Below are 17421 nucleotides of genomic sequence, written 5' to 3'. Positions count from 1 at the left end.
TGTACCTGTATTGGGTACCTGGGTGGTTCCGTTGGTTGAGCATCTGACTCTTCATTTCAACTCAGGTCATGATCTCACACTTCCTGGGATTGAATGCCCCACCTCCAGCTCTTGCGCTGACAGCACAGACCTGCTTGGGATTCTCTCTTTCCTTCTCTCTGCCCCTCCCCTGCTTGCACGATCTTCTCAAATAAACTTTAAAAAAATTACATCAGTATTGGAGTGCCTGGGTAGCCCAGTCGGTTAAGCGTCCGACTTCGGCTCAGGTCATGATCTTGTGGTTCATGACTTCGAGCCCCACATCGGGCTCTGTGCTGACAGCTCAGAGCCTGGAGCCTGCTTCAGATTCTGTGTCTCCCTCTCTCTCTGCTCCTCCCCTGCTCGTGTTCTGCCTCTCTCTCTCTCTCTCCTTCAAAAATAAATAAAAACATTGAAAACAATTTTTAAATTACATCAGTATCTGTATTTATGTATTTGTACCTGTGTCTGTACTTAGATCTGTATTTAGATATACTTAGATAAGACTTAGATTTTTACCAATATCTATATCTGTATATATTGGCTTCTACAAGGATAGTTGTTAGAGGAAGGACCATGATGTTTTTTTAAACATTGCATAGCAAAAATAAATAAATAAATAAATAAATAAATAAATAAATAAATACAAACAAACATTGCATAGCTAGTGCATAATGGTAGGGAAGCTGTGCATTTAAAAATTTTTTTTTTTCAACGTTTATTTATTTTTGGGACAGAGAGAGACAGAGCATGAACGGGGGAGGGGCAGAGAGAGAGGGAGACACAGAATCGGAAACAGGCTCCAGGCTCTGAGCCATCAGCCCAGAGCCTGACGCGGGGCTCGAACTCCCGGACCGCGAGATCGTGACCTGGCTGAAGTCGGACGCTTAACCGACTGCGCCACCCAGGCGCCCCCTTTTTTTTTTTTTAATTTTTTTTTTCAACGTTTATTTATTTTTGGGACAGAGAGAGACAGAGAATAATGTGCATTTTAAAGGGAGCCGTAGGGGCGCCTGGGTGGCTCAGTCGGTTGAGTGGCCGACTTTGGCTCAGGTCATGATCTCGTGGTCTGTGAGTTCGAGCCCCGCGTCGGGCTCTGTGCTGACAGCTCAGAGCCTGGAGCCTGTTTCAGATTCTGTGTCTCCCTCTCTCTGACCCTCCCCCATTCATGCCCTGTCTCTCTCTGTCTCAAAAATAAATAAACGTTAAAAAAAATTTTTTTTAAAGGGAGCTGTGGCTCATGTGTTATGGATACCAAGTATATATCTTAACCTGAAATGAATTCGGAGTTTTGTTCGCTGAAATCTTTACTAACAAGGTTCAAGGATTTGGAACTCTGAACACAAATTCAAGTAATGGCAATCTTCGTATGTGATTTAAAGGAACTAGAGCTAGAGTTCTTGGCCTTAAAACAAACATACGAATATTGATAACTCTTACCATCCTGTTTTGGCAGAGGTGAAATAAGGTGGTCTCCAAAGTATGTCTTCCTATTTTCCCATCTTTTTAAGTTTTTTTTGTTTTTTTTGTTTTTTAAGTCAGCTACTCTTCTTCTCTGTAACTGTGGGCGCTTCACGGATCTAGACCCTGTTCACTTCTTTCATGACACTCTTATCTACCTGAACCTTCCTTCCTAACAATAAAAGGTTTTGTTTTAAGAAGGGTAGGTTTTCAGAACTATCACCCCAGCTTTGTGCACACATAAAATGCCCCTTGCTTTGAAGAGAATGGTCAGAATGTGGTCTTGTTAAAGTTATATATGAGTCCTGGAGTTTTGATCACCCAAGCTTGTCTAAAAATTCTTGTTCCTCCCCCACCCCCAGCACAAACATCACCCAAGTAGGCCCTGCACTGGTGTCAGTTAGAGATCTTTTTATTTGTAGTCGTGGGGAGTAAGGGGCCCTTCTGAAACTGATGTTTGAGTCTCTTAGTACTTTGTACCGTGGTAGCCTCTGTAGCTGGTTTTCTTTTGAAAATAAAATTCTCAGGTTATGGAATTATAAATTTTATTTGTTACTTGACAGATTATTACTTATTTATTTTTAATGTTTATTTACTTATCTTTGAGAGAGGAAAAGGGTGCACACACAGGGGAGGGGTAGAGAGAGAGGGAGACACAGAATGCGAAACAGGCTTCAAGCTCTGAGCTGTCAGCACAGAGCCTGACACAGGGCTCGAACTCATGGACCACGAGATCATGACCTGAGCCAAACCTTAATGGACTAAGCCACCTAGGTGCCCCATTGATAGATTATTTTTTAATAGACAACTTTCTGTATTGCTTTTCAATAATACTACCTATAGGCAATAAGAATTTTTGAAATCATGAATATTTTCTCTTGTTTTGAATAGACTTGATTATTGATCATGTTTTTAGTAGTGTTTAAATTTTGATTACAACGTATTTATATTTATCACCAGTCTTTTTTATTGGAGTATAGGCAATTTGGCGTTGTTCATACTTTATTTTTTGTTTTATTTTATTATTTTTTAAAAAATTTTTAAATGTTTGATTTTGAGAGAGAGAGAGAGCAGGAGCAGACAGGGGAGGGGCAGAGAGAGACACACACACAGGATCTGAAGAAGGCTCCAGCGCAGAGCCTGACACAGGGCTTGAACCCATGAACCGTGAGATCATGACCCGAGCCGAAGTCAGACACTTACCCAACTGAGCCACCCAGGCGCCCCCTGTTATTCATGCTTTAAAATCACCTTCTAGGGGCGCCTGGGTGGCGCAGTCGGTTGGGCGTCCGACTTCAGCCAGGTCACGATCTCGCGGTCCGTGAGTTCGAGCCCCGCGTCAGGCTCTGGGCTGATGGCTCGGAGCCTGGAGCCTGTTTCCGATTCTGTGTCTCCCTCTCTCTCTGCCCCTCCCCCGTTCATGCTCTGTCTCTCTCTGTCCCAAAAATAAATAAACGTTGAAAAAAAAAATTAAAAAAAAAATCACCTTCTAGCTGTGATGATGATTAATGTCAGCGTGGGGACAAGTCTGGATATATGTGAAGGTAGAATTCATACCTAATGTGACTCAGGCCAGCGAGATGATTTTTCTGTGTGTGTGTGTAAAGGTGAAGTTAATGCCTAACATGTTTTTCTTTCTTTTCAAAACCACAGACCCAGACGTAGCCTTCGTACCTCTAGGAATGACAGATTATTTAGTTATCGTGGAGGACGATGACTCTGCCATCATACCTTGTCGCACAACTGATCCCAAGACTCCGGTTACCTTACGCAGCAGTGACGGGGTGGTACACGCCTCCTATGACAGCAGACAGGGCTTTAATGGGACCTTCAGCGTCGGGCCCTATATCTGCGAAGCCACAGTCAGCGGGAAGAAGTTCCAGACCATCCCATTTAATGTTTATGCTTTAAAAGGTACTTGTACCTTCTCTCTCCTCCTTTAAAGAAGAGTTAAAGGCAAAATAATTAGATGTATATATGATTAAAAAAAAAATCACAGTCCCTGGTGATGGAGACCCTGAATATTTGGGGATTTAGGACCCCAATATTTAGGACCCCACATTTACCGTACAACGTTAGGCTGCCCTCTGTGGCTATAATCATACTAAGTGTGGCATTACTAAAAACAAGTGCTTCTTTGCTACTGTAAGATTTCATATTTCATCAGTTGACTTCAAAATACTGTAAGGAATTCTTTTCTTGCATAAGCCTCTTACTGTTTTACCCACATTCCTGACCACAGAGGACCTAAAAACAAACACATACCTGTGGGGGGTGGATGCCTAGATTAACTTTAGTAACTTAAGAAAAGTGATTTTGATTTTGAGAAAAGCTTGTGATTACAGTCACCCCTTTGATGTGGGTGGTTAATGTGAATGGAGGGTATAATACACGTTTGGGGCAGCAGATTTATTGAACACTCACGTGCAAGAAGGCAGCAGCAGAGGGCCATTGGACTCTCGGTAAGGGCTTATTTTATGCCAGCACTGTGGTAGGTTCTAGAAAAGGGCTGAGAATAGCCGGGTAGGAGGGTGGGAGAGAGGAGAGAAAGGGTAGGGTAGGAGTGCCCCGAGCAGTGCTGGTCAGTAAAGATTGGTTGAGTAAATGAATAAATACATCCATAAAGGTGATTGCAGAAGAGGAAAGCCATCACTGACCCCAATGCTAAGGAAGGTGATGTTCTGTTAAATTGGAATTTACTTTTACTATCGTTACCGTTTTGTATGTAGGTATTTGTGCGTACGTGTGTATGTGTAGGCGTGTTATTTTATAACAACATGCCAAATTATGTATGCCAACATAAAATCAAGGCTCCTGAGACTTCAAAAATTTCTTCTTGATCACAGTGGTTTGAAAATGATTTTTCATTTCTTTTTAAAAAAGAAAACAAACCCCAACCTTAGAAGATCCTAACTATACTGTGGATATTGAGGTCCTTGTGTTTATTCTTTTTTTAAATAGCAACATCAGAACTTGATCTAGAAATGGAAGCTCTCAAAACTGTCTATAAGTCAGGGGAGACGATTGTGGTCACCTGCGCCGTCTTTAACAACGAGGTGGTTGACCTTCAGTGGACTTACCCTGGAGAAGTGGTAGGTAGCTTCTGGGCTCCTGGTGGAACGGGGTGGGGCACAGCAGGACTCAAAAGACCCGTCACTGACAGGGCAGGACATGAGCTTGTCCAGACCTCAGCTTGCCGCCTCTGTAGTGAGCCCATTTGTCTAGACGACTTTCTGCTTTTCGGGCAATGGAAGAGGCTGAGACAAAAGCTGGGCCAGACCCGTCAGAATGCACAAAGGTTGCACCATCAGCCTTCTTATTCATAAGTTAGAAAGAAATAGGAAAGCTCTATGGCTACAACTTAACAACCAAAAAATTAGAAAAGCAAAAGGGGGTGGCTTTTACAATTTATGAACTGCTGAGAGAGTCATTAATTCCCATTTTCTTGGCTCCCATCCTTTTGGGTTTTTTTTTTTTTTTTCAACGTTTATTTATTTTTGGGACAGAGAGAGACAGAGCATGAACGGGGGAGGGGCAGAGAGAGAGGGAGACACAGAATCGGAAACAGGCTCCAGGCTCCGAGCCACCAGCCCAGAGCCCGATGCGGGGCTCGAACTCACAGACCGCGAGATCGTGACCTGGCTGAAGTCGGACGCTTAACCGACTGCGCCACCCAGGCGCCCCTCCTTTTGGGTTTTGAGGCATTTGATAATGTCGATGGCCTGCCCCCTTTCATTTCTGCTTCTTTGCCACCCAGGACGCTGTTCTCGCTCCTTTTGGCCTGGTCTTTCTTTGCATGGCCTGCCTTCAGTGAGCAGGCTTAACTTGAATCATTAGGCAACGATTGAGGAATGTTTGCTAAATCCCAAACACTCTGCTAGAAGCTGGCCCGTGCACCAGAGGAGGGAGGAGTGCGGACAGAATTGGGGAAAGGGGAACCACGTGCCAGCTGTAGGTCCCTGGGGATTTACACCCAGGGTCTCATTCATTCTGACGCATTGTGATAAGTGTACAAGAGAACCGTGTGTAAATGGCTGTGACTGTCCGATGGAGTGATGATCGACAGGGCTTAATGCAGCAGCCTCATGGAGAGCAAAAACCATGGATATATTTGTATATGATTATATGGGTATATATGGTTATGTATATGTGTATATATATGTATATAATCTATATACTTTTCCCCTTCAGTCCTGATTTGCAAATTTCTGCTCCCTGCTCTTTTTGGCAATTGAGAGCTTCTCTCCTTTTATCCATTTTTCTCCCCTGTGCTCTTACTGCCCCCTCCTTCCTTTCTCTCTGGGGCATCTGACTGGAAGTTGGGCATTTTCACATATGACCATTATCACATATCACATTTTCACCTACTACCTTCACATAGACCTCGTGCATTGAAGAGACATTCATAGTCCAATATGTGTACCCCTTCCCTGAAACATGAGGCGTTTTTATTTTACCCTTCACACTTGATTGCCCTTAATCCTTAAAGCATAAGCATTTCTTTTTATTTATTGGAGATAGACATTTCCCCCCACTCCCACCCCCAAACCACACTACCTGCTATTTGGACCAAAAAAAATACATAAGCAAAGTATTGCTTTGTAACACAAAGTTTTCGTCAGAGCATAAACCATGCAGGTTTATTATTATAATATTAGAAAATTCAGAGAAACAGAGGAAAAGCACTTCCCAGAACATCACCGTTAACATTTTAGGGAGATACATCCTTTCAGTACTTTGTATACAAAATACATGTGACCATTAATGGGTATTATGCTTTAAGTAGTACTTTGTTAGATCCTTTTTCCTTCGGCGGTATACCACAAACACCTGACTGTGCCATTGAATGTCCTCTTAAAACGTGATTTTCTAAGGAGTTAGCTTAAAAAAAAATCTTTTTTGTCAGACTTTATTGTTTAGAGCAGTTTTAGGTTGACAGTAAAATTCAGTGGACGGTACAGAGATTTCCCATATAGCCCCTGCCCCACGCATGCACAGCTTCCCCCCTTATCAGCATCCCTACAGGGTAGTACAGTACCATCTGGGAGTCTATACCGGTGCCCCATCACCACCCAGAGTCCAGACTTCCCATGAGGCCTCACTCTCAGGAGCTAGCTTTTTAAAGTTGGTTTTCCTCCCCTTCTGCTGTATTGTAGAAAGGCAAAGGCATCACGATGCTGGAGGAGATCAAGGTCCCGTCCATCAAACTGGTTTACACTCTGACGGTCCCCGAGGCCACGGTGAAGGATAGTGGAGATTATGAATGTGCTGCCCGCCAGGCCACCAAGGAGGTCAAAGAGATGAAGAAAGTCACCATTTCCGTCCATGGTACATTCTGCTTTCTAAAATGTCAGTCGTCCGGGCTGCTCAGGATCGATCATGTGGTAATCGTTACTTAATGGAAACTCTTCCCTGTACAGAGAAAGGGTTCATTGAAATCAAACCCAACTTCAGCCCGTTGGAGGCTGTTGACCTGCATGAAGTCAAACATTTCGTGGTGGACGTGCAGGCCTACCCCCCTCCCAGGATATCCTGGCTGAAGGACAACCTGACTCTGATTGAAAATCTCACGGAGATCACCACCGACATAGAAAAGATTCAGGAAATAAGGTAAAGAAACACCCTTCCCACGCATGCCTGTCCTTTTTATGGTGTGTCTGTAGACAGAGCGAGGTTCACGCGTGTTTCGCAGCACAAACCGAGAATCAGTCTAGGAGGTGTAACAAACCAGCACGGGAGACCCTTGAAATCAGGTACCTTTGGTGGTCACGTTGCCATGTGGTAATACTATGCTGGTGAATACTTAAGAATAAAATAAGAAGAAAGAACTGAAAAGCTCTGTTCCCAATGAAAGACCGTTTCCTGCCTCCGGGAAGGGATGGAGGGAGGAACATAAAATTGGACCCACTTGGATTGAATACATTCCATGACATCCCCCATCTGTGTGGCAACTAGACATGTTGGTGATTCCAGTGACGAGGCCATTATCACATAAACCTACATGAAACAAAACATCACTGGTTTAATTTGAAACACATCTGCCCTAGCGAGGCCTCCACAGGAAATAAGGGTGGAGTCTGGCCAGATTTGGTTTGGAGAAAATGTACAACGACTATAGTTTGGATCCCTGCCCTCTGATAAAATAGTATATCGCTCTCATCTCTTAACTAGGGGTGGAGTTAAGTCACCTCAGCCTCAGTTTCCTCCTCTGTAATGTAGGGTTAATAATACCTTATTTTTTAATTTTTATTATTTTATTATTATTATTTTTTTTATTAATTTGTTTTACTTTTTATTTTTTTAAATTTACATCCAAATTGGTTAGCAGATAGTGCAACAATGATTTCAGGAGTAGATTCCTTAGTGGCCCTTAACCCATTTAGCCCATCCCCCCTCCCACAACCCCTCCAGTAACCCTCAGTTTGTTCTCCATAGATATGAGTCTTTTCTGTTTTGTCTCCCTCCCTGTTTTTATATGATTTTTGTTTCCCTTCCCTTATGTTCATCTGTTTTGTCTCTTAAAGTCCTCATATGAGTGAAGGCCTATGGTTTTTGTCTTTCTCTGACTAATTTCACTTACCATAATACCTTCCAGTTCCATCATGTAATTGCAAATGGCAAGATTTCATTCTTTTTGATTGCCGAGTAATACTCCATTGTAGATATATACCACATCTTCCTTATCCATTCATCCGTCAGTGGACATTTGGGCTCTTTCCATACTTTGGCTATTGTCGATAGTGCTGCTATAAACATGGGGTGCATGTGTCCCTTTGAAACAGCACACCGGGATCCCGTGGATAAATGCCTAGTAGTGCAATTGCTGGGTCGTGGGGCAGTTCTATTTTTATTTTTTTGAGGAACCTCCATACTGTTTTCCAGCGTGGCTGCCCCAGCTTGCATTCCCGTTAATAAAACCTTATGTGCTTCAAGGCAAGGAATTAGACCTGATGACATTTTGAGGTCCCTCGCAGATTAGTTTTAGGCTCTGATTAGAATCCTAGAGCAGAAAGTACATCTTGAGGGACCAGCTACTCCCCCGCTGTGCTGTCCTCAGAAGCCGTCCTAGGGAGACACAGGGCAGTCCTCGATTTCCAGCCTTCAGGGAAGAGGGGGAAGAACCCTTCTCGTCCGTTCACTTAATCTGGAGATTTGCTTTCTTCTTCCTGAACTAAATCCCACGTGCAGTTGAGAAGTGGTATCTGAGAAAATGGAATTTTACAGCCGCTGTGGAACAGCGACGGAAAAAGTGGTGAATACCGAATCTGGAAGGCTCTCTGATGACATGAAATGAGGGTGTGCAAAGAGGTGGGCAGTGCTAAACTTTCCATTAGGTGTGAGGCCAGCGAGGAACAGGCTAGTTCTGGCACAGCTAACACTTAGACGCTTGTAGGAGTGCTATACGCGAGCCATAATCAATCGTAATGACCGAGCAAAGCTCACCAACGAGAGGTTCGGGAAAGCTGCCTGTCGCAGTGATTCAAGAGTCCCTCTAGGACATACCACTGTTCCCATTGTGGGCCAGGGAGTGTGAGGAGGGAGTGTGAGGTCGGGGTGTCTGGCTTCCTGAAGCTTAGAACCAGTGGATCCACCGGTTTTCTTGGCTGAGCAGGTGTAGGCTTTGAGTGAGAGGACTGTTCGGTGACGCGTAGCCAGGAGCGCCTGTGGGGACTCACTCAGGAAGTCCAGGCCTGAAGCCTGTCCAGCACGGTGCAGCAGAGGAAAAGCCAGCCCAGTGTGTGCTCTTGCCCCCCGTGCTGGTGCCCAGCATCTGGGGCTAGATGACTCGACGCTTACAGGGTACTTCTGAGCCCTCAAGATGCTTTCACACATGTAATTTCATTTAACTAATTCCGAAAATGACAGTGCGTTATGCATACAGTTATCCCATGCTACACGTAAGGAAGCTGACGCATGGGGAATTGCAGTAATGCCCAAGGTCTCCTCGCTTCCTGACCAGCACTCTCCCCCTTCCATCCCGTTGCCTTTTCCTGCTGTGATGTTTTATAAAGAAGGAAAAGAAATCATAATGGGCCAGTACTTTATTGATGTACATACATAGAGCCAAATGTCATTTATAACACACGTAAGAAGTCTTTAGGGGAAACTTCCCTTTAGTAAAGTATGAAGAAATGGAGTTTCTTAATGTATTTTTTTTAAATTTTTTTTTTAACGTTTATTTATTTTTGAGACAGAGAGAGACAGAGCATGAACGGGGGAGGGGCAGAGAGAGAGGGAGACACAGAATCGGAAGCAGGCTCCAGGCTCCGAGCCGTCAGCCCAGAGCCCGACGCGGGGCTCGAACTCACGGACCGCGAGATCGTGACCTGAGCTGAAGTCGGACGCTCAACCGACTGAGCCACCCAGGTGCCCCTTAATGTATTTATTTTTAATAGGTGATGGAATCTTATGCATTCAAAACATTCGGACATCAAGACAGTGCATTGTAGGAAGCCTCACTCCGTCCTGTCACCATTTTCCCAGGTCCCCCTACCTCCCCACGCAGAGAAATACCTCTATTAGTTTCACTAGGTTCTTCTGAAACCTTCCAGGGTTTCTTTAAGCAAATCCCAATGAGTAGGAATGTTATACCCTGGTGACCTCTCCATATGAGTTTATAGACCATGTCCTCATTGTTTCTTCCAATGGTGGCCCATTGTTTGGCTGAACCACCTAAACGATGGATATGTAGGAGAAGCAAGTGTTTTTTAAAAGGTAAACATGAAGTTGTTTTTTTTTTTTTAAAGGGAAGTTGGTGGCATATGTCTACTTTCATTCAGAAGTCAGGCCTTACCAGAGCTGATCAGTGTTCTAGCCACATAAGCTATCTCTCATCTCAAGATGTCTGGTCTTCTGTTTAAGAATTAAGTGTCGGTGGCACCTGGGTGGCTCAGTTGGTTAAGCGTCCGACTTCACCTCAGGTCATGATCTCACAGTTCGTAGGTTCAAGCCTGGCTCCGGGCTCTGTGCTGACACCTCTCTCTCTGCCCCTTGCCTGCTCGCACTGTCTTTCTCTCCCTCAAAAAGTAAATAAACGTTAAAGAAAAATAAATAAAAGAAAAATAAAAGAATTAAGTATTGGGGTGCCCAGTTGGCTCAGTTGGTTAAGTGCCTGACTCTTGATCTCACCTCAGGTCTTGGTCTCAGGGCCATGAGTTCAAGCCTGCGTTGGACTCCATGTTGCGCATGAAGCCTACTTAAAAAAAAAAAAAAAAAAAAAATTAAGTGTCTATAAGTCAGACCTTCAACACGTAGAAAGCGCACCGAAAATCCCAGAAAAGTGATGATGTGGTCAAGAAAATAAGTTGTTTTTCCTTTTTTTTTTTTTTTTTTTTTTTTACAAAAACAAAATTTAAATTGAACGTGGTAACTGCTTGAATGGCTGGAATCTATTTGGCTACGACCTGCTGAGACAGAGTACTTTTCTTGTCAGGTATCGAAGCAAATTAAAGCTGATCCGTGCGAAGGAAGAAGACAGTGGCCATTACACTATTGTCGTCCAAAATGAAGACGACGTGAAGAGCTATACTTTCGAACTCTTAACGCAAGGTGTGTAAGGGCAGTACAAAGGTAATGTCAGCTCAGGGAATAAGTGCACGGGTGTCCCCCAGGGAGGGTTTGGCACTATTCGCCCAGGTCGTGGAGAGAAAAGCAACACTTCATGGGAGAAGCAGGGGGTGTAGATGTCACGTGTCAGGGAAAGCTCTGTTGGGCTTAATGAATTCACGCAGTTCTGGGAAGTTCCCGGCTCTGCTCTGAAGCACCCTGACTGGGGAATTCCTAGGTTACAACACCACCTGCTTCTCAGTCTGGCACCTCCAGTTCTGGGAAGAGGAAAATGATGCTTTTTTTTTTTTTTTTTTTTTTTTTTGTCCAGATGATCTTTAGATTGTTCCGGAGACTTTTAGCCTTTTTGCTTAGCTTCCCTTGAAGATATTGGACAATAGCCCTTAGCAGGAGGCAGTGCCTGAGTCTGTTTACGTTCAGGCTCAGCACCTGTTTACTTAGGTGCCCACCGTGTGCCAGGGACTGTCTTAGGTGGGCTCAGTTGACCCTTGCAGTAAATCTGTGATGAGGTGTTAGCATATTTCTAGTTTGTTTGACCACAGGGGCGCACCTGGCTGGTTCCATTAGTAGAGCATGCAGCTCTTGATCTTGGGGTCATGGACTTGAGCCCCACATTGGGTGTAGAGATTACTTAAAAATACAATCTTAAAAAAAGTCTAATTATTTGATCATGAATTAAAAAAAGTCTTTTAGGGGCGCCTGGGTGGTTTAGTCAGTTGAGCGACCGACTTCGGCTCAGGTCATGATCTCACGGTCTGTAAGTTCGAGCCCCGTGTCGGGCTCTGTGCTGACAGCTCAGAGCCTGGAACCTGCTTCGGATTCTGTGTCTCCCTCTCTCTCTGCCCCTCCCCCGCTCATGCTCTGTGTCTCTCTGTCTCAGAAATAAATAAACATTAAAAAAAATTTTTTTTTTAATCTTTAAAACGTAGTCACGTTCCACAGAGGCACTTTGGTAGATGCTGCTCTAGATTATACTCTAGCTGAATCCATTAGTCGAACCCCAAGCTGTAATACAATTTTAAGAGCCCTCTTTGCCTTTTGAGCCAAATAACCACAGGGGCTTTTTGCTTTCCTCACTCCAGATTTCAGACACCACAGGGTACAAATCCCCAAACACTGAAACTGTGAAAATGCTCTTAACCAAGTGGGTCTGCCCGAACTGGAGCATTATTTCAGCCCCTTCTTGGGCGGTTACTTGCTCTGTAGGTGCAAGTGCCACGTGGACAAGTTCTGAACTTGTGTTTCACGGGAGTTCTGGGACACAGGCCATCCCGTTCTGATTTCTTTTCCCTTCTTGCAGTTCCCTCGTCTATTCTGGACTTGGTCGACGACCACCATGGCTCCACCGGGGGACAGACTGTGAGATGTACAGCAGAAGGGACACCTCTTCCCGATATCGAGTGGATGATTTGCAAGGATATTAAGAAGTACGGAAACGAGATGTTTCTTTTCCATGTGTGGTCAGAATGTTTCCTCCTTGATAGGAAGAACTTCAAATGCATTTTCTTTCTCTTGCTGGTCATTTTCTTGTTTGCTGTTGTTGTTGTTGTTGTTGTTTGTATTTGTGGTTCTTACTTGGCCTAAGTCTCATAAACTACAAGGTAGGGTTTGAAACCTGGGCCTGGTGTGCACATGTGCACGTTATATATGCATGTGCATTTGTGTGGTCGTGAAGAGACGTAAGGAGAAGGTCCGTGGCTCTCACCAGATTCTCAAAAGGTCCCTAATCAGAAAAGAAGATGGGGGCGCCTGGGTGGGTCAGTTGGTTAAGCCTCCAGCTTCAGCTCAGGTCATGATCTCACGGTTCCTGGGTTCGAGCCCCACGTCGGGCTCTCTGCTGACAGCTCGGGGCCTGGAGCCTGCTTCGGATCCTGTGTCTCCCTCTCTCTCTGCCCCTCCCCTGCCCACGCTCTATCTTTCTCTGTCTTTCAAAAATAAATTTAAAAATGCTTACAAAACTTTAAAGAAATAAAAGAAAAGAAGATGAATTTAAAGGACTACAGCGATAAGAGGACTTTTACTATCCTGGCCCACTTCACCTTTCACTTCTTATATGGTGAACTTTATTTCGTAGCTAGACTGGCATGGGAACGTAAACGAAAATGTTGCCCATGTAGACTGCTCACGTCATTTGCCTGCCTGCTGTTTGGCAGGAGTTACCCCACCGGTTCCTCCCGTACCCCCCATTTGTGAACCTTCCATGATGGGCACTTGAGCGACATGGTCACACTTTGACCCGTGGTGGCTGGTTGTGTGCAGAAGCCTTGCCTCGACTGTTTCTGCTGGAGGCTGAGACTCCTGGACCTTCCCCTTCTTGGCGCTGAGAGCCTGGACTTAGATTTTGACGAAAGCTGGAATCTAGGTCTTGTAACTCAACCAGGGGTCACTCGAAACCTTGTGACATCTTACGGGCTGTTGACAGTGCAAGTGGAGAGAAAAGGACGGAGCCAGGCTTTTCCAAGGGGTGGAAAATGGGGATAGTTAAACATTATTTTTTTTCAAATTAATTTATTTATTTGCGAGAGTGAGTGGAGGAGAGGGGCAGAGAGGGAGGGAGAGACTCCAAAGCAAGCTCTACGCTGTCAGCTCAGGGCCCAACTCAGGACTCCATCCCACAAACCATGAGATCATAACCTGAGCCTAAATCAAGAGTTGGACGCTCACCCGACTGAGCCACCGAGGTGCCCCTAAACATTCTTGAGGTGGAACTGTTCCGTTTGCTCATGGGGTCAAGACTTGGGATTGGTAGTTATATTTGATTGAACTTATTTCTACCTCGTGTACTTCCTAACAGGCAACTTTTTTTTTTAATTATTTTTTTTAAATGCTTTTATTTTCTTTTTGAGAGAGAGAGAGAGAAAGGAGGAGAGAGAGGGAGTGAGTGCGCCAGGGAGGGGCAGAGAGAGAGGGAGACAGAGGATCTGGAACAGGCTCCAGGCTCCATGCTGTCAGCACAGGAGCCCAATGCGGGGCTGGAACTCACGAACTGTGAGACTATGACCTGAGCCGAAATCGGATGCTTAACCGACTGAGCCACCCAGGTGCCCCTATTCTTTTTTTTTTTTTTTCTTAATTTAAATCCAAGTTAGTTAACTTGTAGGTTGACCTATGTGTACGTTTCAACAGTTACCTTTCATTTATCCACCCATAGGTTATTCTCTCTTGGGCGTGTGCAAGCAAGTTTTAGCGTTATTATGTGCATAAAATGAGAAAGTCAACCTGTAGCACCCCCAAACGTAGGCAAGGTCAGAACTGCTTGCCACCTTAGAGGAGTCTCAATGCTTCAGTCACCTCCATTATCCCGATAATTGGCTCTACACTGATGTCCTCTTTCTCTCCAGATGTAATAACGAAACTTCATGGACGGTTTTGGCGAACAACATCTCGAACATCATCACGGAGGTCCACCGCCGGGACAGGAGTACGGTGGAGGGCCGAGTGACATTCACCAGAGTGGAGGAGACCATCGCCGTTCGATGCCTGGCCAAGAATCTTCTTGGAGCCGAGAACCGAGAGCTGAAGCTGGTGGCTCCCAGTGAGTTGCTCTTAGACGTCAGCCCAGCCCTTCCTCCCTCAGCCAGAACTTCGAGTCCCAGATGGGGTTCTAAAGGAATGAAGGCCCCAAGGCAGAAATTCAGCTCCGAATGCTCTCAAAGGGCCTTCTCTGGGCATCCATATGGGAGCCCTTTTCTTTCAGATTTTGACCCCAAACTGCATCTCGCAGAAGCATCCTAGGCATTGTGCTTGTCTAACAGGATAGCTGCTCAGTCTCTTTAGTCTGAGGGGGGGAGGGGAGGGGTGGTGAGGGGGAAGGAGGATCTTCTGCCTTGTTGCTCCTTACAACCCTTGAGACAGGTTGAATCCTTAAAAATAATAATAATAATAATAATAATGAAGCCAGAAGTGATAGAAACACACTGCAGCCTTTCAAAATAAACTGAACTTACACAGCGTTCAGTGTCATTTGTCAGTCTTCATGTCCCCAGTTCACATTCTGTCTAGAATGTTAATGCTGCGGCACCCTTGGAGGAAGTATGGCATTTTGCGCAGTTTTGTGCACTTTCACAGAGTTGATTGAATTTTGTCCCTTTCTCTGCTAAGGGAAGAGACTGGACTGGTTGCATGAGCGTAGGTGATGGAGAGATGCTATCGCCCGTCCCTAAAATAAGCCAAGCAGCCTCCTGCTTTTCCACCAGCGGTGTGAGAGTTCCGGCCCAGGCACACCCCCCCCTCGCCTTCCTGCGCTCTGGCACATTTGTGCGAATTCTTCACCATGCCTCTTTCTCCTGCAGCGCTGCGTTCTGAACTCACAGTGGCGGCTGCAGTCCTGGTCCTGCTGGTGATTGTGATCATCTCCCTCATTGTCCTGGTTGTCATTTGGAAACAGGTAGATATTTTCTTCAGAGAACGAAAGATACGAACAAGGAGGAGCGCAATCTCGTTCAGTGCTGGGCACAGAGAAGGAGCTCAGTCGTTACGTGTTGAACGAAAGTGTCGCTCGGTCCTACTGTGTGTGGTTGCCTTGCTGTAGTTAAGCTTTGGTGCCTTTGGACTTGGGTAATTCACCAGCTAGTTGTCCTGGTCATTTACAGAAACCGAGGTATGAAATTCGTTGGAGGGTCATTGAATCGATCAGCCCCGATGGACATGAATATATTTACGTGGACCCGATGCAGCTGCCTTATGACTCTAGATGGGAGTTTCCAAGAGATGGACTAGTGCTTGGTAAGTGCCTACCCGGCTGATCTCCCAAGACTCCCTTTTGATTTCTATGTAACTTTACTTTTTATAGCCTTGTGCAGGAATAAGGGATCTGGGCTTGCTTAGCAAGAGTTAGGCAATGGAAATTGGCCGTCAGAAGTATTTTTGTCTTGAAAATGAGTTAATTGCATCACCACAGTAGTTTTCGGGTTTTTTTTTTTTTTTAAATCTTGTCCTGTAGCAAATTATGGTTAAAGAAAATTTTACAAGAGGAGAAGAGAATATGAGGAGGTCCTGCCAAAGATAACAATCAAAATGGCTTTGCTTTGGGAATGACACAAATTGAAAATGAGGCGAATTTCAGTGACCGAAAAGAGATGAGAAACGAATGAGGACAACTACAAAGGGTATTTTAATCCAGTACATTCTGAGGATGTTATTAGATACTTCTTTAGAATATACATATTTAATAGGTACTTTTTTGGGGGTGCTCGGGTGGCTCAGGCAGTTGAGTGTCTGACTCTGATTTCGGCTCAGATCATCATCTCGAGGTTCGTGGGTTCGAGCCCTGCGTCGAGCTCTGCGGTGACCGCCTGGAGCCTGCTTGGGATTCTCTCTCTTCCTCTCTCTGCACTTCCCCTGCTCTCTCTCTCTCTCAAAATAAATAAAATAGGTACTTTTCAAAGCGGAACCTGTAAAAATAATCAAGCCAACTTCTCAACTATTGCAATCTTGGGCTGAGACCAACTACATGAAGCTTTAGTCCAAGGGTTTTTTTTTAATTTTAAATCATATTCAGAATGAATGAAAACAAGACAAAGACAAATGAAAGAGCTAGAAGTTGTGTCATCAGGAATATGCTAACGGTATGTACTTCGGAGGATGCCAGAGGCAGTGTTTAATTATCCACTTGTCTCATTCCAGAGTATGGCAAGGTTAGGTCTTCTTAGAGACTTACTTAAGCTGAAATCAAATATGGTATCCTAGCTACTTCCAAGTTCAAATATTACAGCTGGGAATTTAGCTTTCTTTATTATCTCTCTCTGCTGCCAGTCCCACCCCACCACCACCCCCTAATTTTACAAAATGGAGCGAGGAACTTAAAGTAATAAAATGTGGTGGAAAAGGGTGACATCCCTAATATGCTAAGAGGCATTTCTGTGTCTCTCTCTGCTCCTGTGTATTTCCAGGTTGCTAGGGAAGCAGTACCTTTCTGGGTGCAGCTTCCGACAATGAAAACATTCAGTCAGAATGTTTTCTGACCCGGCTGCTGGCCGGGGTGCCTGGGTGGCTCAGTAGGTTAAGCGTCCAACTCTTGACTTCAGCTCAGGTCATGATCTCATGGTTTGTGAGTTCAAGCCCCACCTCGGGCTCTGTGCTAACAGTACAGAGCCTGCCTGGGATTCTCTCTCTCTTTCCCCCTCTCTCTGCCCCTCCCCTGCTGGCACATGTTCTCTCTCTCTCTCTCTCTCTCTCTCTCTCTTTCTCACAAAATCAATAAACATTAAAAAAAAAAAAAAAGAGTTACTTCTGGCTATTAGTCCCTTATGAGCTGAGTCTTTTCCTGGTTTGGCTCTGTGTGGTGGGGCTGGCCATTCTGGGAAGCATTCCTTTTTAGACTGCGAGCTCTTTGGGGGCACCTGAGTGGCTCAGTCGGTTAGGTGTCTGACTTTG

General features: G+C 44.9%; 1 protein-coding gene across 6 annotated transcripts in view; it reads left to right on the top strand.

Moving 5' to 3' along the window:
• Positions 1-17421, top strand: part of PDGFRA (platelet derived growth factor receptor alpha) — a 53155-nt gene that overhangs the window by 13640 nt on the left and 22094 nt on the right. For all 6 annotated transcript variants that reach the window (XM_040483374.1, XM_040483397.1, XM_040483416.1 and 3 more), the window contains exons 4-12: positions 3133-3393; positions 4441-4571; positions 6636-6807; positions 6900-7089; positions 10913-11028; positions 12347-12473; positions 14388-14581; positions 15339-15433; positions 15639-15771. In XM_040483374.1, the coding sequence (XP_040339308.1) occupies positions 3133-3393; positions 4441-4571; positions 6636-6807; positions 6900-7089; positions 10913-11028; positions 12347-12473; positions 14388-14581; positions 15339-15433; positions 15639-15771 (1419 nt within the window). The remainder of the gene's footprint in view (positions 1-3132; positions 3394-4440; positions 4572-6635; positions 6808-6899; positions 7090-10912; positions 11029-12346; positions 12474-14387; positions 14582-15338; positions 15434-15638; positions 15772-17421) is intronic.

This window comes from Herpailurus yagouaroundi, unplaced genomic scaffold, assembly GCF_014898765.1.
Source record: "Herpailurus yagouaroundi ecotype Mexico unplaced genomic scaffold, PumYag 28, whole genome shotgun sequence".
In the NCBI taxonomy this organism is placed as follows: domain Eukaryota; kingdom Metazoa; phylum Chordata; class Mammalia; order Carnivora; family Felidae; genus Herpailurus; species Herpailurus yagouaroundi.
This window is presented reverse-complemented; position numbering and strand designations above follow the sequence as displayed.